At 39.3% G+C, this 10,779-nt stretch overlaps 1 protein-coding gene and 1 pseudogene across 1 annotated transcript; both read left to right on the top strand.

Moving 5' to 3' along the window:
• Positions 1–4,616: 4,616 nt before the first annotated feature.
• On the top strand, positions 4,617–6,199 carry LOC149227852 (protein MOS2-like). Its single transcript, XM_089380606.1, has 2 exons — positions 4,617–4,657; positions 4,761–6,199. The coding sequence occupies exons 1-2, from the start codon at positions 4,617–4,619 to the stop codon at positions 5,989–5,991; spliced, it is 1,272 nt and encodes a 423-aa protein (XP_089236732.1). The 3' UTR covers positions 5,992–6,199.
• Positions 6,200–7,176: 977 nt separating this feature from the next.
• Positions 7,177–10,308, top strand: LOC149227853 (cell division cycle 20.1, cofactor of APC complex-like; annotated as a pseudogene).
• Positions 10,309–10,779: the final 471 nt, after the last annotated feature.

Here is a 10,779-nt window from a genome sequence, read left to right on the forward strand (position 1 = left end):
CGAAGAACGACTATTTATTTTTTAAATTTGTAGGTCCTCTAACCCTTTAAACTCGTAGGATTGGTCGTTTCCTAACTTGCATAAAGAAATGATGTGGGGCAAAAATCTAAAAGTTGTTGTTTTTATATGAGACATTCTTATCACATGACAGGATTAATCGAGCAATGTTACCGCAAGGTTCAAGCTCGTTAAAAAATAAACCTGCATCGAGCAGTTTTAGCACATAGTTCAAGCTCGTTAAAAAATAAACATAATCCATGAGCAAATGTTTCCCCCTGCGTTTAAGCTCGTTAAAAAATGAACTATTCCCCGGTAAATAACCATCGTGAATGTAGTACTTCAGCCATTAAAACCTTGGTCGTGTTTGCACCATCACCTCCACTTTTGCATTGGCCGATCATTCACCTCCATTTGATTGTTTACCCATTTTGAGGAACAGCTACGAAGAGTGATTTCACTAGCCATCCTTGTAACACTGTTGTGATTGGAAAATTCCAACCTTACCTGCAATCAGTTGCTACCCATTTTATCACTCGTTCCTCAAAAGACGAGTCTCCTTTAAGATCTTTTCAACTGACTCGTAAAATATGAAAAGATTTCTGAGCCATTGGCCTCTCCAGCTCGTTAAAGGGACAGGAAGTGCTATCCCTCCTCTAAATTTTAATCTTTTTGGACCTGAGGGATTATTACACAAAAAGATCGAGCGCTTGTTTTGTTCGGCTCGTTAAAAGTATCGAAAATTCATCCCTTTTGTAATGTTTTATACTTTTTCGGACTTAAGGGATTAGATGACGAAAAAGGAATTTTGGAGTTACCTTTACGTTCCTTTTCAAACTCTCTAAAATTGAAAAGGATCGAGTTATATTTGTCGTTAAACTCGTTAAAAAAAATAATAGCGACAAACTTGTCTATAGACGAGAACGAGTTTCACTATCGCTAGGCTCGTTAAAACATAGCGATGGGTTTGATCGAAGGGAAAATTATAGAACAAGAATATGTTATCCTCCTCAAGCTTGACAAAAATAAAGAGGTACTGGTCAGCAATGACTGGGGAAAAATTGGGAAGAAAACTTGAAGAAACTTTGTTGGTAGCAAGTCGCTCTTGAACATGACACTTCCACTCTGTGTCCGAGTCGGGTTGGGTTGTTTCATTCACTGGTCACATCACCATGGTCCCATCATACCATCCACATTTGGGGTTAATGCTAGCAATCCATCACATCAGTGTCGCCGATATGTTCAAGAGAAGTCATTCAGAGAATTCACCGGTGTCTCACCCACTACCATACATTTATACTCCATTCTTTCATGACCGCCACCCTGAACCTTATATCACTAGATCGTTTTCACCTCCATTAAAATCATTTGCTCCGTTCCATGTCATTGATGTGGGATTCATTAAGGCCCTCCTGTGACGGATCACTTCTTGTCGACATCAGCTCATTATCCAAGAAGTTGATCTAGGAACACCCCATTCAGTACTTTGAAGCTTGCATGCCTCAATGGCAAGTTTATCACTTCCGGCGACAGGTTTACATCAATGGCCTTCGACCGAAAGATTTTGCGTGGTTTTCGACGCCAAGTCCTTTATTCACACCACATGAATTGTACTGCAGTACCTTGAGGGTCATTATCATTATCGGTGATTCCTCTCGCGCCTGTTAACAGCTTACATCATTGGCTGGTAATCAGGCGATGTCTTTCCATGTTCAACTCCATAACAACTTTCACATGGATCAACTTGTACTTCGAGTGAAGATCGAACGAGATTGAAGACCCTGGATCTAGTTTCATCCGTCCGGGCTGCGATATATATTCAGGGAAATAAAGACATCAAATGTACATCATTGCCGCACAGATAATCATCCAATCAAAAGGATGATGGCTCTATCAGAATCATCAGTCTACACTCAGACGATTGTCTGTCCTATGTACATGAAAACGAATTTATAAAGCTGAGCATGGGAATGCCCACCTCAGCTAGATCATGAAAATATTATGAAGATAATGTATTGTATTGTATCTTATTACAGGTCTCCTCCCAGCATTGAAAGAACTTCGGATCCTCATAATAAAGCATTTCACCCGACACCAAAAGATTAACGACCTCATGCTTTAGGGGGCAACTGTTATAGACATTTTTGGGCCCTACAACCCCAAGCATGAAATGCCCATAAACCAAGGGCTCCTAAGTCCCTAAAAGTGTTGTTCTAACCCCTAAAGGAACAAGGTCAACAGATTACAGCTTCTCCCAGAAGTTCTCCATGAAAAACTGCTCAGAATTGGTCAAAACAGGATCATTTCAGCTGCTCCACTGGCCAAGTGCGTTGCATCTCACCTAAATACACTGTGTGGGTGCGTTTCATTTCAAAAATACCTTCTGTGGGGTGCGATGGGCGAGAAATGACAAATGGCAGTGTCATTCCGCGAGGTGGAGAGGCAATGGAAGCTTCCAGAATCTTCTCCTGTGACACTTGCCTCACTGAATTCGACCAAGGATGAGTACGAGACCATCAATCTCCAAGTGGAAGCAAGAACTATCAGAGGGAAGACACTAATCAGACCATGAGCTGACTCATCTCCATTACAGACATATATATATGGATCCCTCATCCCAGAGATCCAGAGGCTGGAATTTTGCATATTGTAAGGAATTGGTGTTGGTTCCTTGAGACAAACATCAGATTGTTGGGTGATCTAAGATTTGTTTGAGGTGAAGAGGGGCTTCTTTGCTGGGAGGTTGATGCTGGGTTAGAACAACTGGTTGTAACTCCTCTTGGCTCTTTCTTGTTTTATCAATAAAAGCTATTCAAGTTTTCCTCCATGCTCTTATGTCATTGATGCTTGTTACATTTGTATGGTCAATTTACATCTGATCCTAGATTGTTTATGATTATAGATCCATGTCTTTGTATAGTGCTATGCTTCTGTGATCTTACCGGTACTTTGTGAAGTTGGGCGTGCAAGGGAGCAGGTAGCTAAAGACTATCAAAGAAGAGGGGAATCAAATCAGGAGATTAGCGCAAGACAGAGGTTGGTCTTTCTGTTCCTCTCTATCTATAATTCATAAAGGAAAAACGAAAGTAGCTTTTCTCTGTTTGTTTCTAAGGTAGCTGTCACACCTTAGTGGGATAGAGCAGTTCTATATAGACACTTTTCCCTATAACAAATACATGGCGAAAGTTTAAGAGTGTTCCAAATATCTACATATTTGGATATCTAGACATATGAAAAATCAATTAAAAGGAAACCCTTGAAAGTTTGAAATAGAAGAGACTTTACAAGGTTGGTATCTTAAATCTTGGAACCTAACATAATGGAACTCTAAGTGTGAAATTTATCAACATGTACTTCATTCATTCCTTCGCATGTACAACCTATTCCTATTGGATATGCTTCTACCTTCTCATTATATTAGGAATGAGTCATACTCATTTATATATTCAGTGAAATTGGAATGTTTCCATGTATCATTTATCTAGTTTTTGCTCAATGGGGAAGTTGCTCACAAGTTTTGTGTTTGGGCCAGGGGGTAGAGAAGATGAGGAAAGGAAGTCAAGAATTGAAACATTGCAATGTTATTATGGAATCACAGGTGCATAATCCCATTTGGGTTTTTATCTTCTTATTCTCCCCTCTTTTACTTGCAAAGAGGAAGAGACGTGGCTCTTCATTTTTACTGAAAGATTGTTCTTGATGGGTTTTGTAGTTGGCATTGCACCTTGAGAAAAGGCAACAAAAAAACATGCCTTACACACCTTGGTCATCATCATCTGGTTTAGACACCAGACAAAAAACATAAATAGTTGCCTCATGTGATGATTTCCAAAGATGTGATGAGCATGGACATTTTGAGAAATGTTCAGACAGTTCAGATTTAGTGTCGGCATATGACAAGCTCTAGAGGCTTGGAAGAAAAATGTATCCTTGTTCCTCTAAGGCCTCATTTGTGTCTGAGAAGGATGGAACAATTCCTACAAAGTATACTGTCTGGTCATGTTACCTTGATCTAAACACTCCAAATGAATCTTTGTTTGGCGCTAATTCAGGGTTTCTTGACCTGAACACTCCAAACGAATCTTTATTTGGCACTAACATTTCAAATGATCTTCATGACCAAATGTCAATGTTAGAGAGAAAATTTGTTGTTGCAGAGACAAAGAGGCAAGTGATAGAGGCCGAAAGAGACAAATTCCTTATGTAAAGGATTCACTTCAGTTTTTATAACCTTATGTTATGATAGTCCAAGGTTAATTTTTCCATAAATGCAAAATATGTAGCTGCTATGCTCAAATATATTACAGTTTAAATGCCAAACACAAGGCACTGTTGAGGGATTTGTAATCTATATCTAAGAAGGAAACTAGTTTGAGTATGAAAAAATATATCTGAAATAACCAAAGAATTGACCCAAATCTTTTTTTGTAAGTGCTAATTTTTTTTAATGGTAAGAACTTTGCAACTATATTTTTAGGCCGATAGGCCTTCCTTTGAAAGAGACTTTCGTCGTCCTTTTGATTCTCAGGCTGACACCTGGCGGAGTGGGCAATTTGCTTCGTATTTGTTCAGGCTTGATTCTCAGGCTGACACCTGTGCGCATTTTCAAAATATTCGTCATGGTCTCCTTCAATTATTCGTTTCCGCTCATTCTGGAACCGTCTGCATTAACTTGGGCGATGTCGGTCAAGACCACGTCGAGGCCGAGCAAGGCACAGAAAGCATGCTTGGGTGTGAGTAGAGGCTGGCTCGAGTGACTGCAGGCCATGGGAAAAGCTCGTCGAGAGGCAGCGGAAAGGGGTTGTTGTCGGTAAAATTGTTCGTGTTGTCGATGGCAGACATGAGGGTTTGAAGGGTGAAGTGATTGAGGTTTTGGATAATGGGGATAAGGGTTCTGCTCAAACGGTGACTTTGAGGCTTTCCAGGAGCGAAGAGAAGGTCCTTGTGGGTTTCAGGGAGGTTGCTGATTTGGGGTCCGTTGAAGAGGAGGATTGCCTGAGGAGGCTTAAAAATATAGCAGTTCGAAGCAACGAGCGAAATACAGAGGGAGGTGGTAGACACTCGAGGGTTCGAATGGAGGAAGATTATAGGAATAAGGACGAAAATCGACTGAATTATGGTGGTATCAGGGTTGAGGAGAAATCTGAGGTTCAGAGGAACGACGTGGGTAGGGACTTTGGAAGTAGGGATGAGAAAAGAGGGGATTATAGAGGCAGGGATGAAACAAGGGCAGATCCAGTGAGCAGGGAGGATAGAAGGATCAGAGAATCAGAGAGCAGGCACCGAAGAATGGCCGATGATGGGAGGGATGGGAAAAGAGATGACAAGAGGGGGGAAGATAGAGAGAGACAGAGAAGAGAGTTGGAAGCGCAGAAGGATCTGGATCGTGGTGAAAGAGGTTATCGGAAAGTGGATGATGGGCACGGATATGGCGGAATCGAGAGAAGAAACAGACGGGAGGATGGGGAGGAACAGAGGGAATTTCGACATCAGAGTAGTAAGAGTGAGAAGCCTCCTAGTAGAAAAGAAAAGCGAGTGGAGGACGACAGAAGAAAGATTGAATCTGAGATTGGAGGAAATGAAAAGAGTAAGTTCGATTGTAACGTTGCAGAGAGGAACACAGAAATGCCTTGGCTCAGGAGCCACATTCGGGTCAGAATCATCAGCAAGCACTTCAAGGGGGGAAAGCTCTACTTAAAGAAGGGCAGGGTCATCGATGTGGTCGATCCTATCACTTGTGATCTGTTGTTGGATGAGAATGGGATGGTGGTTCAAGGAGTAAAACAGGATATTTTAGAGACTGCTATACCAAAGAGAGGGGGACCCATTCTTGTTGTGCAGGGAAAGCACAGGGGTGTTCTTGGCAAACTAATGGAAAGAGACTCGGACAAAGGAGTTGGAGTGGTGCAGAAAGAGGACACATACGAGATGTTGACGTTGTCTCTTGACCATATCGCGGAATTTGTGGGGGATCCGAATGAATTAGGTTACTGATGCAAACTGACCGAGGACCTCGGTAATGGCACGCTATTCAGCATGACCCTCAGAAGTTGCTGGATTTAATATGCAATTGAGACAATGCTCAATATGGAATAGCGTCTTTCTTCAGGCTGTCAAGTAAGTTCATTGAAAATAGCATTCAAGTGTATTTGTAGTAGCTTTCTAACCTGTGAAGGAGTACTAGCTTTCTAACTTGTGAAGGATCAAAGATGAATCCCAACTTTTGCCAAGATTTGGCCTCGTTCTGAATACAACACTGAATCAATCTTCACATATGTTTGACAAGAATATATTTTTTCTTTTGCGGGAAATTTACTTGAAAAGCACGGTATTTTAATTATGTAGCTCAATTAAAGAGGAAGCTTGAGGGGTTTGTAGTTGAGTCACTAAACATCATGTTTGCCTTTGTTTCTTCATTTGTGGTTTCTATACTAACTTGATGAGTATCAGAGTTATCAATTTAATAAACTAATAAATTTTTCTGGAAATACTGAACATCCCTCTAAAATATATCTGACATCGAGGAAACTTGAGGGGTTTGTAGTTGAGTCACTAAACATCATGTTTGCCTTTGTTTCTTCGTTTGTGATTTCTATACTAACTTGATGAGTATCAGAGTTATCAATTTAATAAACTAATACATTTCTCTGGAAATACTGAACATCCTTCCCCGAAGTAGATTCTTATACTATACTTCATGACGCAATGTTTTCTGACTCTGAAAATTTGGAACATTGTCGAATGTGAAGGTTTTTATTTTTTAGAGGAAAAAACGTTGGATTTCTATTAGAGAAATATAAGATCCAGTACATTGTTCAGAAATGTCATCCAGAAATTTCCATCTTGTGTGACAAAATATACCCAAGAGTATCAAACAAGAACAACTTGTAAAACAAAAAACTAGTAAATAAAAACAACATGTACCAAAGTGGCCAAAGTTCAGTATATAGGCCAGTGCTCTACCTAGAACAAAAAACATTCTCCAAAATATCTGGTATCAAAAAAACATATGACAGGCATGTCATTTAAGGTAATATTAGTGTGCCCACCTCCCTGACGGTGCCCTCCACAATTAATCTGAAATTCATAAGACCAAAGGTACCCCAAAGGCCTTCCTTCAACATCACATCCGCTTCTTTGTTCGACTCCCTGTAAATGTGAGAAATTTATCTAATATTGATGTTTGCCATAAGGAGCCTGATCCGCTCAATCCATCTAGAAAGGGAGGGAGGGTCAAATTCAGTAAGACCCTGGATGCCCAGAATGACAGGTCTGGAGTCCCCTTTTACATATTGTGATCACTGAATCGTTTTCAGGGTAAATTTCAGGGGCTAAATTTCACCCATGGGCTGATTTTCCGATTTTTTTTTCAAAATAAAGATTTGCCAATTCCAATTTGCCCAATTTTTATAGGATAAAACTATTTTATGTTAAAAATCACCAAATTTTTCAAAACTATTTATAATATTTGGAAATTTGATTATTTTTACAAAAATATCACCAAACACATAAAGTTTGCATATCAAGGATTAGTAAATTTCACCAGGTTTCTACACTTATAAATAAATTTCCATGCTTAAGATTTCCGTTGCTCATTTTCTTGAACATTTCACAATTCATGTATTATCATTGTCTTCTGGCATTTACTTGTACCCCAAATAATGGTCAAAAGTGAATATTGCAGTTTGGAAAAATGCTTAGTCTTATAAGTTAATACAAAGAAGAAAGAGTAGGCCCTTACATCACTGCCACCACATTAAGAAAGCCAACGATATCCAATAGAGGACACAATGTACTAGCGAAGAAAGGTGCTTAGCATAAATTTTAGTTTCTTAGTCATCCCAAAAAATTGGAAATCCATTCTATCGAAACCCTTTAGAGAACCCTCGAAACATGTCAATTTTCATGAATAGGATAGAGTAGTGAGCCAAAGGACATGGCAACACCACCACACCTATCTTCCTATGGAGTTAAGGATCACCATAAGACTAGCTCTCCATTGTATATGGGTCTATAGAAATTATCATGAATCCTTGCCCTTCATAAGACAAATATTGTCTAGTGCACTTGCAATACCAAAATATGTGTAATAATTCCCTCCTTGCCACACTAGATGCACATGCTATTTTTCAGACTATATCTGGCCAGTCTGAGTTTTTTGATTCTTCAGTCTTTAATCCTGGATTTACCTTTTTGCGTTTTAAGGAAATAGATTTTCTTTTTGGTAAATTTTGGAGTGCACGTTGTCTTGTGTTTTACCTTTAAGCTTTGATCTCCTGTAGTCTTTTGAACCTAAAACCAGCTAGCAGGATTTCGAATGCTTTAGTTTGCGGGTTAAGGGTTAAGAATCTGCGGTTTTGTTCTAAAAGAGTAAATGTTTGGACAGATTGTAGAGACAATTACAAGAACTGAAAAGTTTCAGTTGGATCCGCTTGGATTTCCTAATTTGAAGCTTAAATACATTCCGGCTGCATATTCTTTAATTTTGAGCAAAAGCTTGTCATATTCTTCAGCTAGAAGGCAGAAGGCTCAAAGCAAGCAAACGTCGAGCTGTTTTTTTATTATCATTGAACTGAAACACCTTGGTCCAGTTGTTTTCCATTGCAAAGGCATTAAGAAATTTGTCGGCAGCTGATACGATATTGACAATTAAAATGGATAGTTCCACTGAAAGCCTTTTGTGTGAAGAGAATCTGCAGATTGATAGTCCATGGTCAAAAGATTTGAATACTCATTGCATCGACCACAGTGATTCAACGCCGTACCACGATTTTCCCTACTACACCGGCCACGTCGGTTCTTGTTCGACATTGCCCTTTGTTGTACCTGAAGATTACGATGAAGCGATTAAAATCTGTCTAGAGAAGGAATCGACCTTTATGCCAAGTGCAGGCTATTATTTGCAACATCTTAGGGCCAGTGAATTATGTGACGCAAGGAGGAGGGCCATTTACCTTTTTTTTCTTAATATTTTAACTTATCCATGTTGATTATAGTCTGCAGATAGAACTCTGGATGCACCAGACCTTGTGGATGATTATTACTTGAACCTACTAGACTGGAGTTTGAACAATGTGTTGTCCATAGACCTTGGCAATACTGTATACCTGTGGAATGCTTCAAATAGTTCTATATTGGAGCTTCTAATTGCAGATGATGAAGAAGGCCCTGTTACTAGTGTTCGCTGGGCACCTGATGGGAGGCACATTGCCATTGGGTTGAATAATTCTGTTATACAGCTATGGGACTCTTCATCTGATAAACACGTAAATAAAATCTCCTTATCTCTTCAAGGTTTTTTCATTCCAATGTAATGGAAAACTCCAAATTTTGACATGGATAAAATTGCAGTTAAGAACATTGAAAGGTCATCATGCACGTGTTGGTGCCCTTGCTTGGAATGGTCCTATTCTTACAACAGGAGGACGGGATGGGATCATAATCAATCATGATGTTCATATGTGAGAGCACATTGTTCAAACATACAGAGGGCATGACCAGGAGGTTTGTGGATTGAAATGGTCTCTTTCTGGCCAACAACTTGCAAGTGGGGGGAATGACAATCTACTGTACATTTGGGATCAGAGCATGGCATCCCATAATTCTACCTCTCAATATCTCCACCGCTTAGATGAACACTGTGCAGCAGTCAAGGCCTTGGCATGGTGCCCCTTCCAAAGCAATCTTTTAGCATGTGGTGGAGGGAGTGCAGACAGGTCTATAAAGTTTTGGAATACTCACACAGGTGCCTGCTTAAATACCGTAGACACTCATTCCCAAGTTTGTTCATTACTCTGGAATAGGCATGAACGTGAGTTACTGAGTTCACATGGATTTAGTCAGAACCAGTTAACCTTATGGAAGTACCCATCTGAGGTGAATATTACTGAACTTACAGGTCATACTTCTCGAGTTCTTCATCTGGCACAGGTATGGAAATTGATTTATTTTTATGAGTACTTATGCATTCATCTTTCGTTTTATGAATGGATTTGTCCTCATGATCCTTCTTATGCCTTACCTCTTCATAGCCCTGATGGGTACAAAGTTGCATCAGCTGCAACAGATGAAACACTCAGGTTTTGGCAAGTATTTGGAGTTACTGATACCTCAAAAAGGGCGAAGAGTAAAGATGAAAATGGGGCTTTCAGTAAGTGTCATACTTACATTCAATAATAAGCATCTTTCTATATTTATGAAAGGAGGATGTTTAACTCAAGGTAGTAATTAAATGTTCTGTTTTCTATTTCACATAGCTCTTCTGCAGGCTGTTGGATTGCCATGGAGCATGTTCCACTTTCTTCAATGTAATATGCTACAGTTTCTTCTTTCTTTCTTCTCATATACCATGAACTTTGAATTTATTTTTTGTGAAACCTGATGGAACAATGTTGCAACAGCTTTCTGAGACAATAACCACTCCTTCAGCTGCATCGTAAAAATTAAAATGGTTTTGGCAAGTCTTTGGAGCCCCATATTCTTGAATGCAGGTTCTGAAAATGATACATTATGAGTGTTAGCAAGTATGTCATTCACATCAACAAAGAAACCTCCACGCCTCCTCCACTCATGGAATGATTCACATTCTACAAAAAGCCTTCACGCCTCTACTCAATCTTATAGGTAATTCTTGAATGATTTATCTTCTTCATTTTTCTATGACGCACTTATTATGTAATTTCTTACCTGAGATAAATTCTATATCTATATTGCTATAGAATTTTAGTTCTGTATCTATATTGCTATTTCATTTGTATAATTTTTTTGTAATATTTTACATTG

This window comes from Pinus tabuliformis, chromosome J (assembly GCF_031772625.1).
Source record: "Pinus tabuliformis cultivar Carrire ecotype Pingquan chromosome J, CPIR1, whole genome shotgun sequence".
NCBI lineage: Eukaryota > Viridiplantae > Streptophyta > Pinopsida > Pinales > Pinaceae > Pinus > Pinus tabuliformis.